Here is a 25000-nt window from a genome sequence, read left to right as displayed (position 1 = left end):
ATGCTCCTAACCTTGTAGATTATCTCTGGTGCCCTTGATGGACACGAGCAGGTGCATCTAATTGTGGGTACATCTAAAAGTGTCTACTTGATCAGGACTATCAAACAAAAACTCTTAATACAGAAGCCACCAATTGTCATAATATTAATAATGGATAGTTGGACAGATGGTTGATTGGAAAAGCCCCACTTCTCAGATTGTCATTGACTATGTGTTCGTTCTAACAGTATCACAGAATCTTCCAGAAGGGCCCTCTCGAGGGAACCGACTGCCAGTCACTAGTGACATGACCGCAGCAGGGAGTGACCACCTGCAACTCACCGGAGTCCCCAGAGTGGAGCGTGCTTGGTCTGACGAAGCCGCTGTCAACGGCGGCAGGTCACGGAGACCCTAGGGGAGAAGTGTGGGTTTACTGCAGAGAGACGCGTTTCCCACCAGCCGAGAAACCTTCCACACCTGGCCCTGCTCGGGGACTCACAGGCAAATGGAAGCTGGCCTGATGAGAGGGAGGGGCGTGGGAGTCGGGAAGGAAAGGTGGGGAGACGCGAGGAAAGCAGGCGGAGCGCGGTGGGCCGGTGGCAGGATGTGACATGGACATGCGGGCTCCCACGGTCTACATGAGACGCAGGTGCCGGAAGCCGAACACACACGTAGACAAGATCTAGAAGGTGACGCTCGCAAGTAAAACAGTTTAGATTCAGGGATGGGACTGTGGGCGATTTTTGCTTTGGGTTTCTATTATTTTAATAGAGACCCTTGCATAATGGAGTAAAATTTCAAAGAAAGTAAAGCAGGCAATAGACCTTGACAGTGGTTTTATTGAAGATATTTCATGCTTTGCAGCAGGTTTTAAAATATCGGTTTACCCGATAAATCATAAGTGACCACTTAGGGAAAGCGTGTGAATGGCAGTTTACTTAACCAGTCGTCATAGATGTCCTCACTATGCAGGACACTGCAGAGAGAATCAAAAGACTCGCCGAGAAGAAGAAGCTGGTGGGCCTTGGTTTCCTGCTCTGCGAGGGAGGGACGGCTGCCCGCCCCTCCACAGGTTTCTGGTGGACATTCAAGGCTCGAACCGTGCACATCGCGCCCCTCGGGGCAGCGCCTCTGGCCTCCAGCGCTCACAGGCTGGCCAAGAGCAGGACGGAGGGGCTCCCTCAGCCGGGGGATGTCTTTGTAGCAGTGAGGGACGGGCAGCCCTCCCCGGGGCAAGGGTCAGTGAGCAGAACACGCAGGGGACCCGCCCCGCTGCCACCCTGGCCTGGAGCCTGCTCGGTAACATTCTGCAGTCCTGGCTTAACTCTGTGTCCAAAGTGGGGGACGCCTACCACTTAGGAAAGGGAAGATTTAGCCAGTTGGGCAACAGGGTTTTAAATAACATTGAATTGCATGGAGAGAAGATTATTCCGTTTCTAATTCCTTCTCCACACTCTTAGGACACCCAGGAGACAGTGGCACTCCTGCTCAAGTGGCTTCCACACCTGCCTTGCTCACAGCGAGGTCCCGAGCCTTTGGCAGGCGGTGCTGTCCACCGGGAGCTATTGTGTTCGGTTTCTTTGGCGTCTGTTTTTACACTTGCCTGCTCTTTATATAAGTAAAATTTGTTATTTATATTTAAAATATAAAATTTCCTATTTAAATAAATGTACTTCATTTGGACACGAGACCATTTGAACAAAAATGGTTTATAAAACACACCAGGACAAGTGGTATCGCATATGGCAAAAAAGGCGTGAAGGTGTCACTGGGCAGACGGATCTGGAAGCACCGAGTCGCCGGCACTGCCGCAAAGAGGAAGGAGCTTTGCCGCTGAGAGGCGAAGGGGCGCCAGGACGGGGGCACCACGGGCTTTGCGGGTGGGGGCCGGGCTGGCAAGTGACCTGCAGAGGACCTCACTGGATGTGGGGGTGGGGGAGCATGCAGGGTGTTCCTTGCCATGGAAACCATCAGCAAAGTCACCTCTGCTCAAAATCAAGGAGCGAATAAGTGACATGTTACCTTAGTACCCAGCTTGGCTCCCGCCATGGCCGTGTGGGTCAGCAGAGCTGGCATCTGGCCCCTGACATCTGACTGTGTCTGCGGAACACAGGGAAAGAAATACGACAGGCTGAAATTACAGAAGGCAGAAATAAAATCAGAAAGCCAGGAACACCCCCCAAACACACTGTGTCTGTGCCACTGCAGGGAAAATCCAGACTGTGACAAACACCCATCCTATAAATCCGGACGACTTATTTGGAGAGGGAATGTTATTTCTGTTTGTCTTTGGTAACTGCTGGTTGGGAGGTTGCTTCTCATGTTCAGTGTTTCATGTAAAATGATAGTAAAAGACTCTTGTTTCAGGAGGCCTCAGAATCTAAAAGCTTGTCTTCTTCTAAAGCTCGTGCTGATGGCTCTTGGGGTCACCGCTGTTGAGAGGTGCTCTGTGCATTGTCTCATTCATTTCTCACTTGACAAACCGATTCTTGAGGGACTCAGATGGTCACAGGGGCTGGATTTGTGCTGGCCAACAGCTCACAAGCTTCCCACATCCAGGGAAGGCATCTATGCAGTCCCATAGGTCCCCTCCATCAGATGGCAGAATGTGACAATGTGGGTGGAACCAGCGGGGACATCTTCCCAAGAGCAGAGAATGTCCCTGGTGAGTGGACATGCATGCGTGGGCTGGAATATTCAGGGAAGATGTGTAGACAGGTTAGGCGTGTGTACCGTGAGGTGGCCTTACCTGCCAGTAGTTACAAAGACATAATTAGTAACACGGCCAGGGATGCCAGCACTGGCAGCCTGCGTGTATCGCATGAGCGCCCTGCCCTGTGCTCGGGACCTTACATGCGCTATTTGATTAAACTGTCCAATAAACCTCAGAGAGAGAGAACACTTTATATATGGAAGCCGAAGGTCAACTAGATTATGTAACAGATAAATCACAGATTGGGAATATAAACCCAGGTTTTCTGGATCTCAGTTCTCAGGGCCCCGAAGACACGGTGCAGGGAAGGAGATGGGCCCCGTGCTGTGAGCAGGCGACAAGGGGAGGATGTTCTGGTTCAGGGAGAGAACAGATGCCCTTGCTCTGGTGAGGCCCTTGTCCCTCTGACGCTGCTGGTCTGTGGCCAGTGCCGTCTTGTCCCCTCCAGCCTCCCGGTCTCAGCCCCACAATGCCCAAGGTCCCTTCCTCCCCACACTGCTTCTGGAGCGTCTTCCTCTGTCCCGGAGACGGCTGCCATCTGCCCACGGGAAAGGCACCCAGGACAGCCCAGTCTCTTCCATGCTGGCTGCACCTGGAGCCAGAGCTTGGGGAGGGCCACGTTGCTGCTGGTCTCCCGCAAGCTCAGCAGCTCCCGCTCCGTCTCACGAAGAAGGAGGCTGAGGCACGGCTCCAGGCCTAGGCGCCATTTCTGTTTTCCTCCAGGGTTAAGCCCCAGAGCCAGGGCCATTGCCTAAGGGAGGGATTCCATCCATCATGCAAAGACTGTTTGCCAAGGTGGTTTCCTTCTTAAAATTACACAAATAAATCGAAACTCTTAGCTGTTGCTCTCAGTGTTGGGGTGAGAGGGTTCCTTCCAGGGGCTTCAGCGACCTAGGGAGTTTGTACCATGCTTCCTGCCTTCTCGTGTCCAGCCCAGGAAGGCTCACGGAGGCCTGCACAGTGCACAGGCGTGCGCATGCGCGCGCACACACACACACACACACACACACACACACACACAGCAGGTCCGGAGCTGTGCTCTCCCTCCCGCCTTCACACCGGCAGGGAAGACAAAAGCAGGAAGAACACTAGGAGTCACGCTGGAGCGCCAGCTTCTTCAAACACTGAATACGGCTTAGAGTCTCTCTCTATTTACCTGAGCAGAACAGCGAAGTTAATTGGATGCTTTTGCCCTAAAGTGTGCTACTCTCTTCAACACATCTCCTCCTTCCAGGACAAAACCGTGGGTCGGTGGAGGTGTAAAATGGGGCAACCCGAATCCTCTGTGTGTGAAAGACCTATTTCCTTTTGACGTTTGTTTTGCTTTTATTTTTCAGATCAGCCACTCTCAGTTCCAGGTAGAGACACACAGGAGAGCTCACGGTGCTTTCAGCTCATCGCCCTCACCCCAGCCGGGGTGCTGCAAGGACGACTGAGATGGAGCCGCTCTTTCCCAGAAGCTGCAGGTTTCCAGAACCAGCGGTCACGGCCCCTTCCTCTGTGTGGGTCGGGGTGAGTGACAGGTGCTTTCCCAGCATCCTCTGTGATCCACACCTGGCTGCAGGGTTGACTTCATCATCCAGTTCACAGATGAGGGTGTGAGGTCGAATGACCTTCTCCATTTGACGAAGCCAAAAAGACGCAAAGGCAGAAACGGAACCCAAGCCTTGAACCTGCGAGACCAGTGAGCTTCCCACCATCTCTGCCGGACAAGGGTGGCGGAGGGGGTTCTGCCACGTGCTACCCCAGGCCAGGGCCAGAAGCCAGTTCAGACTCATTTAGCTGGTGAGCAGAACACAGTTCCATTTAGTGAACCTCCACCTGGCAAAAATCACTGTTCCCCTGAGCTGGGTTTCTCAACCTCAGCGCTTTTGACAGATAATTGCCAGATAATTCTCTGTGGCTGTCGTGTGTGTTGCAGGATGCTCGGCAGCCTCCCTGGCCTCAACCCACTAGAGGCCAGCAGCATCCCCAATCGTGACAATCAAAATTGTCAACAGGCATTGCCAAATACCCCTCTAGAGGGCAAAATTGCCCATGGTTGAGAACCACTGATCTGGAACAATAAATCCATTTAGTTGAGTTAGACAATTTTTGCAGGAATTTTTTTCTGACTTGTTACTCAAATATGAGTTAGAGTAAAGAAATAAGAGGGGGTGCAAGGAGTGAGACAGTGCGTGTTGTATGTCCACGTGCTATTGACTTCATTGCTGTAAGACACGCGCATTGTGTTCCGCTACCTGGGCTGAGGTGGCTTTGCTCTCGTCGTTATACACAATCAGGGTCTGGTGGCCTTTGTCACTGTCCAGAGAGCATCTGCGCCTCTTGGGTGGAAATGCAAAATAGCATCGCAGCAGTAAAAGCAGAGCCACTGTGATAAGACAAAGGGGGAATGAATTGACCAGCTTGCCCACTGCAGAGGTTTCAAGAAGATCATGTTCTGTGAATTTATAGCTTAGCCACGAATGGACAAGGCCAAACTGTGTCCTAATCATCTGTGTCACTACAGAGTTTAGCACAGTTTGAGGGCACAAGTAGGTGCTAGATAATTGTTTCAGTTGAATTAATTAATTCTACTTGGTTAGTAATATTGTATTATTTCTTGGAAAACTAGCTTCCTTATTAGTCTCACCAAGCCCCAGAGCCTAGACATGTGTATATTGCTGTCCCCAGGGTTGTTACAAACCCAGGGCCACCCTTTGGCTATGCCCATCTATGGGTTCCAGTGTTCAGATTACTGCTTAGTGAGCAGAAGTGCTTTTGCCAGCCAGTGGTCACGTCTGACCCGGGTGGCAACCTGTGATCTGAGTGTAGGAGCCCAAGTGCACCCAGAGGTCATGCTCAAAGGCCTCCCACCAATCATTTCAACAGCTGCCTCCCACCCCAGCAAACGCCATAGCCCTGGCCTGCGCCTGGGGAAAGGAGCCCCAGTCCCGGGACAGCCCCTGAAGACCCCTGACCTGCCAGAGCCGCAAGTGCCGCACAGACTGAGGACAGGGCCCCCACGAGCTCCGCTCCTGCGTGATAATGTTCCACACACGTGAACCCACTGGGGCAGGAGCAGATCCTCACGTGGACAATCTGCTTCTGGGAGAGCCCCTGTCTGTCTCCAATGACGAGCGGCACCGAGTAGTCACCAACCGGGAGGCTTCTCAACATGACAAGTTCAACTGAACGACCTGCAAAGGGAAAAGGAATTCACACAATGAACTCTTTTATTTGTTCACCTGCTCAAAACGCACTTACTAAGTGCCCTCCATGGGCCAAGGCTCTGCGCGAAGTTAGCCAACTGCAAAGTTAAAGGGACAGTCCCAAGACCACCCTCACTTCTGACACCAACTGCAAGTTCAGGGGTTCCCAGGACCACCTGCAGGTTCAAGGATTCTCTGGAAGGACGCATAGGACTCACTAAAAGCTGTAATACTGACGGTTCCAGTTTGCTACAGGGAAAGGATACGGGTGAAAATCAGGCCAGGGAAGCAGCACACAGGGCAGACTCCAGAGGAGTTCCGAACGCAGAGCTTCCCGTCACCCTCTCCCCAGGAATCCAGGACAGTGACTGTGAGTGACAGCACATATGGAATATGTGCTCCTGGGGGAGCTCACCTTAGCCTCGGGGTCTAGAGTCCTTGCCGGGGCTGGATCAGTAAACCGGGTTGGCCTCCCACTCACCCCAATTCTTCCCCAGTCTCCATGTGTCCTCTGCATTTCCCCGGGTATGGTCCAACTCGAATGTAAACGGGTCAGAGTAGGGCTCCAGGTCCGGGTCGTCTGCCTCGATGAGGAGGGGCTTGTTGCCCGCAGACTCACACACCTCCACGTCGCGAGACCCGGGCTGGAGAGTTGGGGCGTTGTCGTTGACGTCAGACAGGAAGAGCATCAGCGTCCCTGTGCCCGTCTGTGGTGGGACGCCTGGTAAAGGGAGTGAGTTCCGGGAGAACTTGTTCATCAACTGAAGAAGCATTCCTCGAGCACACAGAGCCTGGAGAGTGAGCACCCTGCATCTCTCAAGAAAGAACCGTTCCACCGGAATATTGGGACCATGTCCCTTTCAAATTCATAAGCCTTGCTGGCATGCACTTGCTTTGTTTTCCCACTTTTCTAAAAATTCAGAATATCTGGGTAAGGTAAGTTCAAACACTTGCCTCTTCAAATCATTTGTAGAATGAGGTGAATGTGACATCATTAAATAAATTAAAAGGCTGATCATGCCTGGGGTTAAGGTGGAAGGGAAGTGGGCGTGATGATAAAAGGGTGACATGAGGGGTCCTTGTGGGGATGGAAAGGTTCTGGGTCTCGGCTGCATCCGTGTCACTACCCTGGCTGTGATGCTGCACCATAGTTCTGCAAGGTGTCCCCACTGGGGACACTGGGCACAGGGCACCTGGGATCCACTATATTATTTCTTAAAACTGCTTGAGGATCTATGAGCATCTAAAAAATATTTTGTAATAAAAAATTTTGAAACCATTGATAACAGAACCATAGGACCCTAGAACGCTAACCCCACTTCCTTTCTCCTCCCATAATAGCGCTTCGGAACACGTTTCACATCATCATAACCAACATTCAACCAGTTAATTATACAAGTGGGACAACCGGTTACCTCTCACTTGGAACCTGGCTTCTAGTTCAGACTTTCCCAAATGCAATTTTAAAGTTATTTGAAATTTTTCATTTATTCCAATTTGTTTTGGTGCATTTAAAAATTCATCCTTGGGAAACTGTAGAGAAAAGTACTGAAACATTCTCATAAAACCACCCATCCTGGTTTACGACAAATTTGTCCCACACAGTCACATTTACCTGAGCCTATAAGCCACCTGAGCACAGGGAAGCCGTGCTAAATATTTATCACACATGGTTGGCTTTGGCAGAGAGCTAAAGAGTTATCTCGTGAACAGACGAAAAGGCGCGTTGGGTGTGACTGCAGCTTCCTCGCGGGCGTGATTGTCTCTCCTGAATGAACACTGCCCTCTTTTGATGGTATTCGTCCCTGGTCAACCATTTCGAGAATTATTATCAGAAATAATCCCCAGCATGGATGCAAAGTGATAACAAGGTTTCTTTTATATTTTTCTCAGTTGTGCTGAGAGACTCTCACCGGCATCATTTTCCCTCAGGAGAAAGAATGAGCACTCTCCCCCAGTGCCGGGCAAACACTCACCATTGTCGACAGCGTGAACGACGATGGCGTAAAAGCTGCCATTGACGTGAGGGGATTCTCGGTCAACTGGCTTCGTGGTGACGACGACTCCCGAGTTTTCATCTACGGCAACCCAATTTGCTGGGTCATGGACCAGTTTGTATCTGGTAGAAGGAAAACACACACAATCTTTAAAATTAAAAAGCTACATCAAAAGAAAAGTCACAATATGCCATAGAAACGCTACTATTCCTATCCCAAGTAATTTAGGAAATTCTAAGAGCAATTAACACTGCAAGAGTCTTCGTGAATTTAATGAAGGCAGGGGACGACAGTCTAAAGACTCCGTTAGTGTGTCAGATAGATACTCACTGGAATACTAAGCGTCTCCCTCCCTGTTGGGCTGGAGCTTTGTTTGCCTTGGGGAGGCATCTCGGGCTGGAGGAGAATCAGCCTTCAATGACTGCAGGTGCTATAGCAGCTTCATGCTAAAAACTAGCCTGTCCCTGCTACAGGGGACTCCACTACCCTGGAGTGTGCACTGTGTAGCAGAGCCCAGAGGATCCACGCCTGGGTAACCTGGTATCTTTTTCAGGGCTGGCCATGCTGAGCCCTCCAGGGTTTCTGGGAGTGGTCAGCATCAGATGGCGTTCGCTGGAACCTTGCCAGATTGCCACCCACAGCTGCCTGCTGAGGGACCCACGGTAGGGACCTCCTGGACTCAGGCAAGCGACAGAAAAAGTGCAGGCCCCAGAACGGGTGGAGAAGGGCAGTTTCTCCTTATGCTTCCTCTTCATCACCTGGGAAAATGCTTTCGATAAGGTCAACAACTGGCCCTCTCCTATATTTGGTGAGTCACAGATTGTAAAAGAATTGAAGCTTTTTGTGCACTGCTTCACCTCCTATGGAAGCTTCCGGAAGTTCCTCAGAAACGCTGTGGTTTGGCAAGGTTTACAAACCAGGGGAAGAAACTCAGTTCATCTGTGGATTATCTCAGGCCAGGTTCATGCATGAAAGTTAACTCCGGTCAATGCAAACGGAGCAGAACAAGACTAAACAAAACCTGCTCACCAGATCTAGTCTCCTCCCCACCACAATAGAAACTCAACCTGCACCCTGGAGAAAGCAATATCTGAGGCTAAAGCGAATGGATTGTTTAGTTCTTGACTTCAGCGCAATCCAAACATGTACTGAGACCTGCTTGTAAGCCAACCATACTCAAGAGACAGCAAGACAGCAAGGAATAAGATATGGGCTTGACATCAGTGGTTCTCAAAGGGAGGGCCCTGCTAGCATCATTAGCATCACCTGGGAGCTTATTAGAAAAGCAAATCCCAGTCCTCACATAGACCTCTAAATCAGAAATTCCAGGAGGGGGCCCAGCAACCTGCATTTTAACAAGCCCTCCAGAAATTCTGATACACGCTGTACTTTGACAACCACTGCTGAAGAGCCGCGCTAAGACAACATGCACCAGTGTGCATGGCGGGCACAGTCTGTGGGCTCTGGGTTAGCTGCTCACAGTGAGATAACAGCAAAAATTAAGAGCAAGTGTTGAGAAATTCTTACAGTTGTAGGTATTGCTGTATCCCCCTAGTAAATTTTCTAGTAATTCATTTTTATTATGTTTTGCAAAATGATCACTTCGTAATGCATTGGTAATGAAAAAAGAAATCTGGCCCTCCCCAACAGGTATCCTGAGAAGCATTGCTCTAAGGAGGAATCCCAAACTCGAGCATGGACAGGGGCCAAGCAGGTGTTAGAAATGAGTGACATTGGCAGAATGAGGACTGAGGCCAGCTGCTGAGCCTCAAGGGTGAAGGGGCATGACCCATGACCCCTGCTCTGCCCCTGTGATCATGGCCTCGTGTAATACGGACTCAAACAGGCCAAATTGTCCTGCTCCTTTGAAAACAGCCAGAAAATGCAGCTGTTACTCATAATCTCCTTCTTGTTAAATGCTGGCAACTTTATTTTTTAAAAACAATCCACTAAGCAACCCAAGGACGGATGAATAGACCAGAAAAAAATGTGGCAAATGCATGCAATGTATATATATTCAGCTCTAAAACGAAAGGAAATTCTGACACATGCTAAACATGAATGAACGTTGAGGACACTATGTCAAGTGAAATGAGCCAGACACACGAAGGCAGAGGCTGTATGACTCTGCCTGTATGAAGCCCTGAAGCCCCGAGAGCAGTCAGATTTATAGACAGAAGGTAGAATGGTGGGTACCAGGGGTGGGGGGGCGGATGGAGAGTTAGTGTTTAATGGGGACGGAGTTTCAGTTTTGCAAGAGGAACAGGGGCCTGGAGGTGGACGGTGGTGATGGCTGCACAACCATAGTGGATGTGCTTAGTGCCACTCACTTGGGTACATGCCAAAGGTGGTTAAAATAGTAGATTTTACATAACATGTATTTTACCACAATTTAAAAAAGAACCATGTGTTGCCCAGAAGCAAGAGGGCTGCCAGTTTATAACCTCTGGTAAAGAGGGAGATAGAAACATATAAGCAAATAATTTTAATCTGAAGAAGAGAGAATGAAACCGCACATGGGAAGTGCAAAGGGATGAGCAGGTGACTTCCCCTGGGGGGTTCAGAGAAAGCTGCAGCACGAAGAGGACAGTGGGCGTTCCTGGGCTCCCACTGGGCTGGTGGGCGTTTGCCTGGTGGCTTCTCAGATTTTCACAACTGAGGCTTAGTCAACCCATGAACGCGTGGGAGGAGCTAGCTGTCCCGCAGAAGTCCTCGTGGTAGCTGCTGAGTCCACGCACCCAGCTGCCTGCCTGTTCCTCTGCCCTCACCTTATCTGGCTTGCGGTCCCGTCTGGATCCACGGCACGGAAAGTTCCCAGCAGGGTTCCAGGCCTGGCACCCTCCTCTTTGCTGACCAGGAAGCTCTCGGGGTGAAAGGCCGGTGGGTCATTGGCATTGGTCACCTGCACACTCACGGTGGCGCTTGCCGCGGCCCTTCTGGGCTGCTGGAGCTCGCCCCCCTCGCAGGAGAAGAGCCGCTCCTCATTCTCCACGGTGATGACGAGGCTTCGCACGGGGTGAGATTCGTGGTCCAGAGGCTGAAGGCCAGAAGGGTTTCATTAGCACCCGCTGCTCTGCGGGCAAGAGGAAGCCCAGCACCCAGTCATCATGCAACTGAGAGCATGTGGCTTTTGCACTTCATGTATTATTTACATTGTCTTTGATAATGATCAAAAGACAGTCTTCAGCGCATTTTCAAATCATTTATGGAGTTCTTTTCTTTTTTCATTTCCTCCTCCTCTCCTGGTTGAAAAGAGCCACCATCCATCAGAGGGTCATGAAAAATGCAACAAAAACCATAACCTAATGAAACATTAATGTGACAGCCATGCTGCAAAAAGTCAGGGGAACGTAGGGAAATATAGATATTAATGATCATCGTTATTGAGGGTACAAAGTGGTCAGTGACTTAAAAGGATTGCAAGGCGGGGGATGTTTGGAAAATCCCACCCGAGGCACCTGGTGTAGTGTCTCAGAGCCTTGCTATTCACGGCGCGGTCTGTGGGCCCTCAGCATCACCTGGGGGCTTGTTAAACTGTCAGGCAGAGTCTTGGTGCCTTTTCGCAGGTGATTCACCTGCTCATTCTAGGGTCTGGCTGAGAGCTATGAGGACTAGAGGCACTGGGGTCAGACTGCCCTGGTCAAAATCTCCACTCCACCACTCTCGAGCTATGTGACTCCTTGTAAAGGGTCCAATCTCTCTGGGCTTCAGTTACCTTATCAGTAAAATGAGTTAGGAATACTGTCCTCCAGGGCCGACTTCTCCATTAGGCACAGGCAGGCACAGTGCCAGGGGCGCACCATACTTTCGGGGGCCACACAGATGTTTTCATTTCTTTTAAACTTTAAAAGTTTTGACATTTAAAACTCACAGGAAGAAAAGAAGAACTTCTAGGCTTGAAGAAAACGTTTTCAATTTTTTATCACATCAGGAAAAAATAATAATTTTAGGGCCCACATAAATCTATTACATTTTGCCTAAAACAAAACAAATGGTGAAATCTTTAGGTAACGTTGCAAAGGTGTGTTATGGCTTTACCTTGATAACATTTAAAATGCCTTCATTGGTCTCGGGGTCAGTCAAAATGGCAAAATGTCCCTCCTCGTTGCCATGTGATATGTTGAATCGTGCTCTCCAAGCTGGTGTCAATGGTGAATCTCGATCTTGAACCCGGAGACGCAACAGGCCCTGGATGACTTGACCTTCAGAAATCTGAATCTTGTACTGAAAGAGACCATCATCATGTCCATGTCATGGAGACGAAGAAATGCAATTGGGAGGGAGAGGGAGGGAGGAGGAGGGAGAGGAAGAAAATGTAGGTCCTCAGCACAACACCCTGAGGCCTGGATAGCTCTGATGCTGCTGGAATTGACATTAAGGACGTGAAATTCTGCTGCTGCAGCAGGACCATCAATAAGGAACGTCTCGTCCCTCCTACCTGTGATTTGTTGTCTACAGCTGAATAATTTTCAAAGCACTCTTAAATTCAACTCAATGCACTATTTTTCTAAGAATTTTTAAAATAATAACACATCCTACTTTACGCTCTCTAAAAATCCTAGCTCTTCTCCTAAAACAGGACACTTATGGTTACTTAGATTAAGGTGATCATTTTTCTAACACATATAGATCTTTAAAATAGCTTGTTACTCAGTGTCTTTTGGTGACAATGTATCTAGACAAGCACACCCAGATAACAGGCTCTATTTGTTTCAGCCTTAGTTTTGAGAGCTCAGCTTTTTATCAAGCCAGGGAAGGAATTTAAAACAAGGTTCAAACATAATATTATTTTGTAGTCATTATGTACTCTCCGTGAGGGGCCTTCATCTGAAAACACTTCACTTTGGTTTATACAATATTTGTAAAAAATTTTAAATGACATCTTTTAAAAATAATTGTTTGCATTATTTATTCAACAACAGCTACTATGTACCAGATTGTGTTTTAAATGCTGTGAACAAGACAGTCAATAAGCCCATCCTCAGGGAGCTGAAAATTGAGTGTGTGTGTGTGTGTGTGTGTGTGTGTGTGTAGGGGACATTTAGACAATAAATGAAACAAACTAACTAATTAAATAGAACACCATGAAGAAGAAGAAAGCACGAAGGGCTGGAGTGTGCCCCAGGAAGGGAGTGGGAGCCTTTTCACCGGGTAGTCAGGAAAGAAAGGCCTGACTGAGAGTCCAGGAGAAACGGGGAAATATAATGGATATTTACTTTTTAAAAATGCATATAGAGTAATGAAAAAATAAAAAACTGGAAGCGGATCCTGAGTATCCTTATCTCCTTACAGTCTTGCATGCCGTAAGTGGTGTGGCATTTCCCAACGGTCTTACACAGCGTGCTCAGCGCTGTCGTAAAGCCTGAGAGTCTGGAGCCTGTGACATCCTGCGTGGAGCCCCAGTGCGTCCATCGGCGAGGTGAGGAAGGCAGGGCCGAAGGCCACCTGCGCGTCATTCCCTCTAGAACCCTGAACAGTGTGAAAACCTCAGGTCCAGACCTCTCGACCGAGGGAGTTTCTGCTTCCCAGGGGACATTTGGCATCGGATGCAGACATTTTTGGTTGTCCCAACTGGGGGCTGCTGCTGGCATCTAGTAGGCAGAGGCCACAGGTGCTGCCAGCGATCCTATCACACATAGAACAGCCCCCACCCCAGGAATCATCTGGCCCAGCGTCACAAGTTGGAAACCCTGACTTCAGAGAACAAGGATTCTCTACCATCCCCGGGCCTTGGTTTTCTCATCTGTAAAACAGAAATCACTTGGCGCTCTCAACAGTTAAAGATGCACGTCAAAGTTCTTGACACAGTATCTGGCATAAAGCAGTCGCATCAGAATGTAAGCTCACGTGACTATTAGTACCTGCCTCTGTGTCGATATGGTTTGACTCATTGATTCTAGCTTAAGTCCCTTTGGAGAATTGCTTGTACCTTGGGTGACACCAAAGATAACTTAAGATCCCAGGGACCTTTGCTTTGGGACTTAGCATTGGGGGCAGCCCAGACAGCTTACATTCTCCTGGGTAAACGTAGGCACGTGGTTGTTGCCGTCTTGCACATCAATGTGAACCGTGGCCGTGGATGACAGCGATGGCTCTCCACCGTCCTGGGCTCTGATTATGAGTGTAAACTGAGCCGCCGTCTACATGGGGAGGAAAAGGGAAGTTAGGCCCTTAAAACACAGGAGAGGAAAATATTTAAAAAGAAATATCCCATGGAGCAATTGCAATAGCAAGTCTAGCCACAGAGAGTGCCCCCTCAAACACAGGATCTAAGCATGGGCTCAAAGATAGGCAGCATATTTTGTATTTTTTAAATAATAAAATCCACATAACCTCATAATCTAAACATCCTGAGAGTTTTATTTCTCCACTATTACGATCAATCCAGAAACCACTTTCTTTCAGTAATGGTGTTTGAGAAACGAGGAAATAAAGGACTTGAGAATTTGGAGTGTTTTCTTGATCCAAATCAACTGCTAACATCTGAAAAATAGGTTGACCTAGAAAGAAATTTTTTAAATTGTTACTATTGGACAAAGGCAGCCCATCAAACCAGTAAGAGGATGAATTAATTATTTATTAAATGGCATTGGGGTATACACCAGAATGAATAAAATATTTAAATATAAAATCAAGCTATAGACACACTAGACAAGATAAAGTTGAATGTTTAAATAGCCATAAGGTCAAAAATACCTTTTTAATCATGATTGCAAATGCAGAAGACTTAAACGACAACATTGATAGATCAGGTTACATTTTAAAATGTCTGCCAAAAAACTATAGACAGAATTAAAAAGGAAATGACAAAGCAGGAAGACTGATTTGAATTATATACGGCAGGCAGATATTCTCAATGTGGAATGCGGAGGTTAAAACCAAGAAGAAAAAAGACAAAGACGCTAACAGAAAAATGGACAAAAGAAAGGAAAAAGCAACTGATAAAAAAAGCTGAAGCCCATAATCGCCAAAGACAACGTGAGTGGACACACACGTTGCCGTGGAAGAGGAAATGCGGCAGTGAAATCGTGTGTGCGGTTGGAACCGTCGAGTCGACGTCTCGGAATTAGTGCGAAGTAAATAGTGCTGGGTTGGGACGTAGATTTACTCCGCCTTACATTCGTTCATTGAAACATATTTTATAAAAAACAACAAAAAGTGACAACAAAACATGCATGTTCATCAATAGAAAGAAGATAGGTCGAATACTTTAAAGCACATCCACAACATATTACGCTGCCGGATGCAGCAGGAGAATATTGAGTTACAAACAGTAAAATCGCATTTCTGAAAAAGGAAATTCATAAATATACACATAGAAAAAAGCACACCCAATATGTGTAAATATTTAATATGTGCACATACACATTTTGTGCTATAATAAAGGTGAAATGTATGCATATATAAATAATGCATTATATATTATAAATAAAGATCTGTGAATATGTACACATAACATACAGTGTGTATATATACAAACATATAAAATGCAAAGAAAAATATTGAAAGGATACAAACTAAAACATTAATGGTATTTATCTCTCATGAGTGGTATTAAAGATGCTTTGTTTTGCAGTCTTTTCATTTCCCAGATTTCTCCAAATTTTGTAAAGTGTATTTTAAAAATTAAATAATTTTTTCAATAGTAAAATAAATCCACATTCTAGTATGAGTGGTTGGGATTTAAAGACTCACATTATCTGTAACTCAGAGACTTTAGATGTTATCTTGTTGCCGTTTTACAGATGAGAAATTTGCAGAGATAATCAGGAACTCACCACCTAGCTCTTTTTCCTTCACTGTATGTGGCTTTATTTTTAGATTGGCATTTACATATCAGATCTTCCAACTGACAATGTCTACATCATTTTATCGCCAATACAAAATGAGGCTGACAGACATCAAAGTGTTTCACTCTGATGCAGGGCCTGCAACCTTTGCGATGTGAACAGTAAAAGCTCCCTGGAGACAGCAAGGATCAAGCTCCGCTGTGACACCAAAGCAGGAAGGCAAAGCAGGGACAGAAGCCCTGCAGGGCCCCCCGTCCACCCTCCACCGCACACACCTGCAGTTTGGTTCTCTTTCACGCTGACATTAAATTCCTTCTCAGGAAACTGGGGTGCGTGATCATTTACATCCTTGATTCTAATGTTGAAAATCAAGGATTTTTCCACAAATTCCCCTGTTGACTGATCCACAGCATCGAAGCTGACCTAGGAAGCAGAGAACGGCATAAATGTTGCAGAAACATTTACTCGATGACACGGATCAAATGACCGTTAGTGTGATTGTGTGTTTTGTATCTGTCTCCTCTGCTAGACTAAAAGTTCCTGAGTGCAGGAATCGGGTGGTCTCATTCACACGGTGCTGGCACAGACTAGGTGCTCAATAAATGCGTAGAACAAATCAATGCACTGACTAGAAGAAAACAATCGATCAGTTATCATTAGGTTCAAATCTCAGTTTCTCCACCTGAGTAAACCCAGGCAAGGTGCTTATGAGCTTCATTTTCTACAGCCTATCAGTACTTTCATGAGAAATGAATACACTACTAAATATTGTTGAAACATCGCAGATAGCAGACACTCTAAGGTTTGCGGGAAAGCAAACATCTACAGTAACTAGCACAGCTACTGAAGTGCTAGGTTCTGTACTTGGCTAAGAAAGGTCGATCCACCTTAAACATGCATGAAGACTTTCCTTTCAATAGATCTCAAATCAATAATTTAAGTGTCTATCTAAAGAAATTTTTAAAAGAGAGCATAGTAAGCCCAAACAGAAAGAAAGAATTATAAATATCCGTATCAGTGGAATGGAAAACAACGAAACAGTAAAGTCATGAAACCAAAAGCTGGTTCTTTGAAATCGTCAATTAAATGGATAAAGCTCCAGGAAGACTGAGGAGCCACAGGGGAGAGTGCCAATACCGAGACTGAGAGGAGGGCTGCTGCAGACTCCACACCTGCCAAAAGGATAACGAGGAAGAGTATGCCAAGCTTATGCCAATGCATTGGACAACTGAAATGAAATGGACCAAATTCTTGAGAAAGAAATACTACCAAGACTTTCTCGAGAAGAAATATCCTGAATAGTCCTATGTTTATTAAATAAATGGAATTTGTAGTTTAAAATCTTCCATGAAACAAAAACAAAAAAGCTCCAGGCCCAGATGACTTCAATGGTAAATTCTAGCAAAATAGGAAGGAAGAGGTAATACCAATTCAACACAGTCTCTTCCAGAAAATATAAAAGGAAGGAAAACTTCTCAACTTATTATATGAGACTAATGTTATCATAATACCAAGTCAGATTTTTAAAAATTACAAGAAGACTATAGAACAATATCCTTTGTAAACCTAGACTCAAAAATCCTCAACAAAATATCAGCAAATACTAACCAGCAACATATATCATGAGCAAATGGGGTTTGCCCTGAGAATGTCAGGCTGATTCCACATTTAAATCAATTTTGGCAATGCCATACGTAGAACATTAATATGTAAAAGTCAATTACATTTCTATAGACCAGCAATGGATAATTAGAAACCAAAAATTTAAAAACAGAACCATTTACAAATACAAAATGTATGCAGGATCTGTTTACTGAAAGCTGTAAAACACTGATGAAAGAAATTAAAGAAGACCTAATTGAATGCAGAGATATTCTGTGTTCATGGACTTAATGATGCAATATTGCCAAGATGGCAGTTCCTCCCAAATTGATCTGTAACATGCAAGCCCAACAAAAAGACTAGCAGAAATTTTTAAGATATCAACAAGCTGATCTGAAAATTTATATGGAAAGGCAAAGAGATTTGAATACCCAAAATAATTTTGAAAAACAAAAAGAGGACTTACACTATGTCATTTCAAGATTTATTATAAAGATACAATAATCCAGAGAGTATAGTATTGGTGAAAAGATAAATACAAACATCACTGGGACAGAATAAAGAGTGCAGAAATAAGCTCACAAAATGTAGTTTACTGATTTTTGAGAAAGGTACAAAGGCAACTCAGTGAGAAAGGACAGTCTTTCAGCAAATGGTGCTGCCACAGCTGGATGTCCAGATGCAAAAACAAAAACAAAACAAAACCCTGGATCCTGGATTTTACATCTCACACCTTGGACAAAAATTAACTCAAAATGGATCGTAGATCTAAATGTAAAACACAAAACTATGAAAATTGTAGCAAAAAAAGGAGAAAATCCCCATGATCATGTGTTAAATATGACACCAAAAACATGATCCAGAAGAAAAAATATTGATTAATTGGACTTTATCAACATTTAAAACTTTCGCTCTGTGAAAAACACTGTTAAAAGAATGAGAAGACAAAGCCACTGGCTGAGGGAAAATACTTGTGTATCACACGCTGACAAAGGATTTGTATTCAAAATTCAGTAATAAGAAAACAAACAGCACAATTTTAATATATGACAAACCCACAGCCAACATCATACTGAATGGGGAAAAATTGAAAGCCTCCCACTTAGAACTGGAACCAGACAAGGCTGCTCACTGTCCCCACTGCTATTCAACATAGTGCTGGAAGTCCTTGCGAGAGCAATCAGGCAAGAGAGCAGAATTAAGGGCGTCCAAATGGGGACAGAAGAGATCAAACTCTCATTTTTTGCTGATGATATGATATTATATCTAGAAAACCCCAAGGATTCAACCAAGAGACTCCTGGAACTGATAAAATGGGCAAAGAATTTGAACAGACACTTCTGCAAAGAAGATCTATACATGGCAAATAACGCATCATTTGTCATTAGGGAAGTCACACTTAAAGCCACAGTGAGCTACCACCACACAGCTATTAGAATGGCTAAACTAAAAACCTAACAATACCAAATGCTGCCAAAGACACAGAGCGACCGGAATTCTCACACATGTCCAGTGAGAATGCAAAATAGTTCAGCCACTCTGAAAAATAGTTCAGGAATTTCTTAGAAAGTTAAACATATACTTGTGTGATCCATCTAAGCCACTCCTACTTGCCTAAAAAAACCCAAAAACTGATGTTCACATAAAAACTGTATATTCATAGCAGTTTTGTTATGAACACCAAAACCAGAAAACAACTCAAGTGTCCTTCAGCTCGCTGTATAAAATATTACTACTCAGCAATAAAATGAAACAAATTTTAAGGGACACAACAGCATGGATGAATATCAGATCCAGACTTGAAAAGTGACATGCTGTGTGCGTCCATCTCTGTGACGTTCTAAACAAAGTAAACACGTGGGGACAGAGAAGAGATTAGTAGTTTCCAGGGGTTAAGGAGTTAGGGGACGGTATACATTTTACTGTATACATATTTTTAAAATAAAAGTAAAATACACACAAGATGTGGAAGGAGTAAACGTAGTTAAGGGTTCTAAGGTCATTGCAGTGTCCAAGAAGTTATAAAAATACTTTACATTAAATCTAATAAGGGAAGAATGAACATTGTAACTTCTCTGTGGTTTTCATTCTCCCTCTGTGGAATGAGAACAGAGAGAAAAGTTGGGAGGTAGGGCTGGATTTTTCATTATTATTTCATGGATTTTTCTATTGTTTAAAATTTCATGAGAAGCCGTCATTAATTTTACACCTGGAAAGTACGTATAAGTAACAGGCACCCTCACTCATCGCTGGTGGGAATGCAAAATGGCACAGCCACTTTGGAAGACAGTTTGGTGGTTTCTTTCAAAACTAGATATACTCTTCCCATACCATCCAGCCACGTGTTCAAAACGTGTGTGCACGCTAAAGCCTGCACACGAATGTTTATAGCGGCTTTATTGGTAATTGTCAAAATGTGGGAGCAAACAAGACGTCTTTCGGTGGGTGAAAGGATAAGCAGACCCATCCCACAGTGGGACATTGTGCAGTGATGAAAAGACGGAGGAGCCGTAAACGCACACTGCTAGGGGAGAGAAGCCAGTCTGCAAAGGCCACGCACTGTATGATTCCAGCTATGTGACATTCTGGGAAAAGCAGAACCTTGGAGAGAGTAAAAGGATCAGCGCTTGCTGGGGGCGGGGGGGTGCACAGGTGGAGCACGGGGGACTTTTAGGGCAGTGAAACTACTGTGTATGACCCTGTCATGGTCATACATGTCATTACACATGTGTCCAAACCCATAGAAAGTACAAGACCAACGGTGAATCCTCTCGGACAGGACGCGCTTTGGTCAACACTAACGCAAAATGCTGGCTCAGGGGTTGCAAGAGGCACACCCGGTCTGCAGGATCTAGCACAGACGAAGGCTGGGGCTGGGGAACGCAGGTGGACGCTCTCTACTTTCCATCCCATTTCTCTGTGAATCTAAGACTGCGCTAAAAAAATAAAGTCCATACATTTAAAAATAGTATGTCCTTATAAAACAAAAATAACTACATATTAAATAAAATATAACAAATTTAAGACATAGGAAAGGGCACAAACCCCACACTGAGGAGCGGCCCAGGCAGAGCCGCTTTGCAAGGGGTCCACGGATTCCCGAGGACCCGCTGGTGTCCAGGTAAGATCCTGCCTGGGGATGCTGGGGGACACGTGGGGCCGGGAGGACTCAGGGAGCCCCAGCCCTTAAGGCAGACGGACTCCTTTCCTCCTGCAGGAGCCCTGGAGGCGGCCCCCTTGCCGTCCAGCTCTGCACCATGGGGAGGCCACGTGGCTACTCTGCTCTCGCGTGGAGGCCAAGTAGCCCGGGTCCAAGTCCAGTTGGGGTGGAGACTGCACCGTGGGCCAGCTCTTCCCCACATCCCCTCTGGCTCCTCGGGGCCCAAAGTGGGGGCTCCCAGACAGCGCCTGTCTCGGGCCTTGAAAGCTTTCGGCGGCAGCAATCTCCCCACCTCCTTGCCTCAGGGCCCCCAGCTCCCCTCTGCTCTGCCGTGGCAGCTCGTCGGGCCTCCTTTCCCTGCAGACTTGCTGTTCCTCGTGGCCTTTCACCACTGGAGCCCACCAGGCCTCCGCGCAGGGCGCAGGGCCCAAGCCAGGTCCGGGGCAGCTCCCCTCCTCCCCCACAGTAAGAGGGAAGGAGGCTGCAGGGCTTCTGCTACTGAACTGGTCTGCTCGGGGGACTCTAACATACATTTTTAAATTTTTGTGCGAGCAAATTGGCTTTCCCACACACTGTCTCCACATTCTCCTCCATAATTTATGACTGTGCCGGCAACTCTTGGCCCTTAATCACCCTGACTTTTGGCTCCAACTCTGCACCAACTGTAATCCCTCCACTTACAAGCAAGAAGTCCATGTTTGTTTTATGTTTATTATTTTGTATTCCATTTATTACCCTAAAAGCTACATCTGAGACCTTTAGCTCCATAAGATGCCTGGGAAGCACGAGTGCTGTTTATTCTTTGGTATAAGATGCTAAGAATTTCGGGGGACTTAGAATCACAATGGAGAAAGGAAATGTCATGGGTATTTTCTGCACTTGGAAAGTGTTTTCAGCCTTTTGTTATGGCCTTAAGATTTATACCCTCGGATAAACACACCACGGTGCAGTTACATGATGAATCACCATATGGCTATTTGGAATTACATGCACAAGATCTGAAGTCTTCCACACAAATGAGCATATGGAAACAGTGCAAGTGCCAAACACAAAACACGAAATCACCTAATGCATAGGCTAGATGTAGGCAAAGATGGCTGTGTGGGGAGAAAGACAGATACATAGTTATTTCGAGGAATATAAAAGGATGAGTTTTGAGGTGTGTATTGGTATCCTATGAAAGTGAGCATATTTTGATATAAATAGATAAGATTCCCACACAGACAAAAGTCAGACTTTTTCCCTTTCCAACTCTGTCTTATATCTTACAGCAATTCTCAATTGCTTTCTTATAAGTTTCTGGAATTAATAAGGAGTTAGCCTCTCCCTTGCCACCTCCAGAACACAGGTTTTTGTCCTGGCTAGTTTTAGAGATTCCTTCAGGGTCCTCAAGAGTAAAGCAGTGCTACTATGATGTCTTTTTGCCACTACCATTAGGTTTACCTGATTTTTAACAATGCCTGTCTTGACGGACTGCCAAAACCAATGATATTAAATGTTCTCCTACAGAAGCCGATGGGCAGGCTAGGATGCTGGGTTTGTGTAGTATTCACAGGACGCTTGGCTTCTGCCACTCTTTGTGGCTGGCACCCCTTCTCATCGGACTGCTGCGTATGTTTCTAACCCGTGTGCAAACCCTGTGTGTTGGTTTCCTGTGGCTGCCATTACAAAGTACCACAAGCCGGGTGGCTTCCAACAGAAATTTGTTCTCTCACAGTCCTGAGGGCTAGAACCAAAATCAAGGTGTCAGCAGGGCTGGTTCCTTCTAAATGCTCTGAGGGGCAGTCTGTTCCATGCCCGTCTCCTGGCTTCCGTGGTTAGCGGCAAGCTCCATGTTCCTTGGCAGCATTCCCCTCTCTGCCCCCATCTGCACACGGCATTCTCCTCTGTGTCTGTCTGTGTCCAAAATTCCCTCTTCTAAAGACACCGTCACTCGGTTGTAACCCACCCTAATCCCGTATGACCTCATTTTGACTTGATTACATCTGCAAAGACCCTATATCCAAATAAGCTCACACTCACAGGTATCGTGAGTTAGGACCTGAACACATCTTTTTGGGAAACACAATTCAATCCACAAACCTTGCAGGGCAGAGACTACATTTTACTGTGCCCATTCATTGATTTATTCATTCATCCAGCATAATTAACAGAGAACCTACTACGGGAGGAGCCCTGATCTCGACTCTGGGGAAATGGCAGATCTGCCCCAGAGTTAGGAATAAGGCAGCGTCTCCTGCTCTCAGAACTTACATTCTAATGAGGGAGATTCATTATTAACAGATAATCAGACACAAAAGTGCACATTTCAGGTAATGAGAACCGGCAGGTAATGAGAACAGGGTCACGAGACAGAACTCGATGGCCAAGCTGGAAGCTCCAAACTTCCACCCCGCGTCTTCCCTCGTGGAAGTCTGAAGTCAAATGAGGGGACCAATTATCAAATAATTACGTAACTCGGTAAGAAAGGACAACTGCAGTCCATGCTTTGGGGGATCAGAATGTGGATTTGGCTTAGCCAGGAAGCTCCAAGCGTAGAACCTTGAAATCTTGACACAACAGAGCCAGTGGGGATACCGCTTGTCTCCCCTCCATGCTTTCACTTTTTGCTCTAAATGGTGCTTAGGACCCATCTGAGATGTGCCAAGCGTTTCCATCTCAACCCCATGTTTTGGAAAATGTTCTTAGAGATTTTATTTAAGCATCATCAGCTTCTAGGCACAAGGTCCCATATTAATCATTGTGAATGCCAACCCTTAATACGTCATTGAAAATGTTAAAAGGAAACAAACAACAACAGCAGCAAACAAGCCCTGAATGTTTGGTTTCATCCTTGCAGGGGTCCGTGACCATCACTAGCTCCTCCCGGCCCGACATGCAGAAGCAGCTCGTGGACTGGCAGCATCGGTATCACCTGGGACGTTGTCAGAAATGCAGAGCCTCAGGCCCCACCCCGACCTACCGAAATAGAGTCTGCATTTTACCAAGATCCTAGATGATCTCTTTGCTCATTAAAGATTTAGAAGCATTGGCTCAGGGCTCCCTAAGACTACTCTATATTCCTTCTTTCTAACAGACACTGCAAATTCTGCAGAGAAGGGAGGCAAGAGTTTATACGGATAGAGGAGACCTAGAGAGAGTCATCTCTGTCTGTCTGCCGAAGTTTGGGGAGAATATCTGCCTGGTTAAAAATTAGAGATTCAGAGCCTATCGGTGAGTTAAGAGTATATATTTTAGTGTGTATATAAATACTTTGGAGCCACTGGAGCAAGCTTCACAAATTGCTTTTCTCAAATGTCAAGCAACGTCTCACTCTGCAGAGTCAATGACAGCCAAGCAGGCCTGAGGACCAAGCCGAGTTCCCAGTAGCTCCGCCCCACGGAAGTGGAAATAGAGCAAACTCTGGCCATCTAAACACCCCCTGCAACGTCAGCTGGGTAACATGATATACCACCATGTGCTCTGGGCATTTTTTTCATTTGTAATTCCCTTTCCTAGTTTAGAACCTGAATTTCAACTTCATACTAGACCACAGTGTTGGGGTGATGAAATCCTAAGAATACCTGGTTTCACAATAAGACACTGTCAATAGGTACGCAAGTCCTCAGTCATCGCTCACTGGGCAACCCATGCGGTCTGTATATAGCTTGTCTCCATGGTTCAAATGTCATTCATAAAAATCTAAATTAGCCTATTTTATAAACATTCTGTGACTCTATCCCCAAATGCTTTCAGATATCCTGATCATGTTGGGATGCTGGTCATTAGAATAAAGGTCTATAGCAGCCCATACAGATTGCAGAAACCATCACAAAGCCAAAGTCCAGCACTCTAGAAGATTCCAAAATTAACCTGTGTCCCATGCATTCTCCTAAAGCTTGTCAGAGTGTATATCTCAATCTCCCACAACCTGGAAACTAATCAGTTTAAATAATTCTTATCAAACACAATAGTCCCACAAGAGCTTTACAATAAATCCAAGCTTAGATATTATAATACATCTAAAAGATACCATAAAAGACGGTGTTGTTTCACGATCGACAGAGCGGTGAACATATATTTTTCCATTCTTGTGATCTTCTATGGAAAACAAACCAAGCTCTGGATATTCATCCACGCCAGGTCCACTGATTAAATACATTAATGTCGTGTTTTCAGACATATTATTGAATAGCTGGAAGGAGAAAAAATGGAAAGAAAAAAAGGATGAAAACAAACCACTGTGATAACCAAGTGTCAAGGCTCAGAATCAAAGACACCTTTGAGGAATCAGAGCCAGCAACAGCACATCTGAGGATTTATATTACGCTAAGGAAATAAACAGATACGCAAAGATGTGGGAACAAAGATACTGGCTGCAGTTGGTTATAAAAAAACTGTTATATATAGCATAAGTGTCCATCAGAACAAAAAAATATCACATAATGACACTCCCTTCATATAGTATGGGATCCTCTGCAGCCTTTAAAGATTTATTTGCACTGCCACGGAAGGATGGGCAGGCCACGTCCTTAAACAAGAAAGGCAAGTGGCAGAACAATACACGTAATGTGATCTCACTTCTTCAA

General features: G+C 45.8%; 1 protein-coding gene across 1 annotated transcript in view; it reads right to left on the bottom strand.

Annotated features, from left to right (window-relative positions):
• CDH26 (cadherin 26) overlaps positions 1 to 25000 on the bottom strand; it is a 41765-nt gene that overhangs the window by 5438 nt on the left and 11327 nt on the right. Inside the window, exons 5-16 of the mRNA XM_069495789.1 lie at positions 24445 to 24606; positions 15946 to 16093; positions 14214 to 14380; positions 13892 to 14020; positions 11919 to 12104; positions 10649 to 10917; positions 7860 to 8002; positions 6365 to 6604; positions 5653 to 5871; positions 4933 to 5063; positions 2002 to 2079; positions 322 to 390 (exon numbers count right to left, since the gene is read on the bottom strand). Coding sequence (XP_069351890.1) covers positions 322 to 390; positions 2002 to 2079; positions 4933 to 5063; positions 5653 to 5871; positions 6365 to 6604; positions 7860 to 8002; positions 10649 to 10917; positions 11919 to 12104; positions 13892 to 14020; positions 14214 to 14380; positions 15946 to 16093; positions 24445 to 24606 — 1941 coding nt within the window. The remainder of the gene's footprint in view (positions 1 to 321; positions 391 to 2001; positions 2080 to 4932; positions 5064 to 5652; positions 5872 to 6364; positions 6605 to 7859; positions 8003 to 10648; positions 10918 to 11918; positions 12105 to 13891; positions 14021 to 14213; positions 14381 to 15945; positions 16094 to 24444; positions 24607 to 25000) is intronic.

This window comes from Eulemur rufifrons, chromosome 20 (genome assembly GCF_041146395.1).
Source record: "Eulemur rufifrons isolate Redbay chromosome 20, OSU_ERuf_1, whole genome shotgun sequence".
In the NCBI taxonomy this organism is placed as follows: Eukaryota; Metazoa; Chordata; class Mammalia; order Primates; family Lemuridae; genus Eulemur; species Eulemur rufifrons.
The sequence above is the reverse complement of the archived record's forward strand: the minus strand, read 5'-3'. Positions and strand labels throughout refer to the sequence as shown.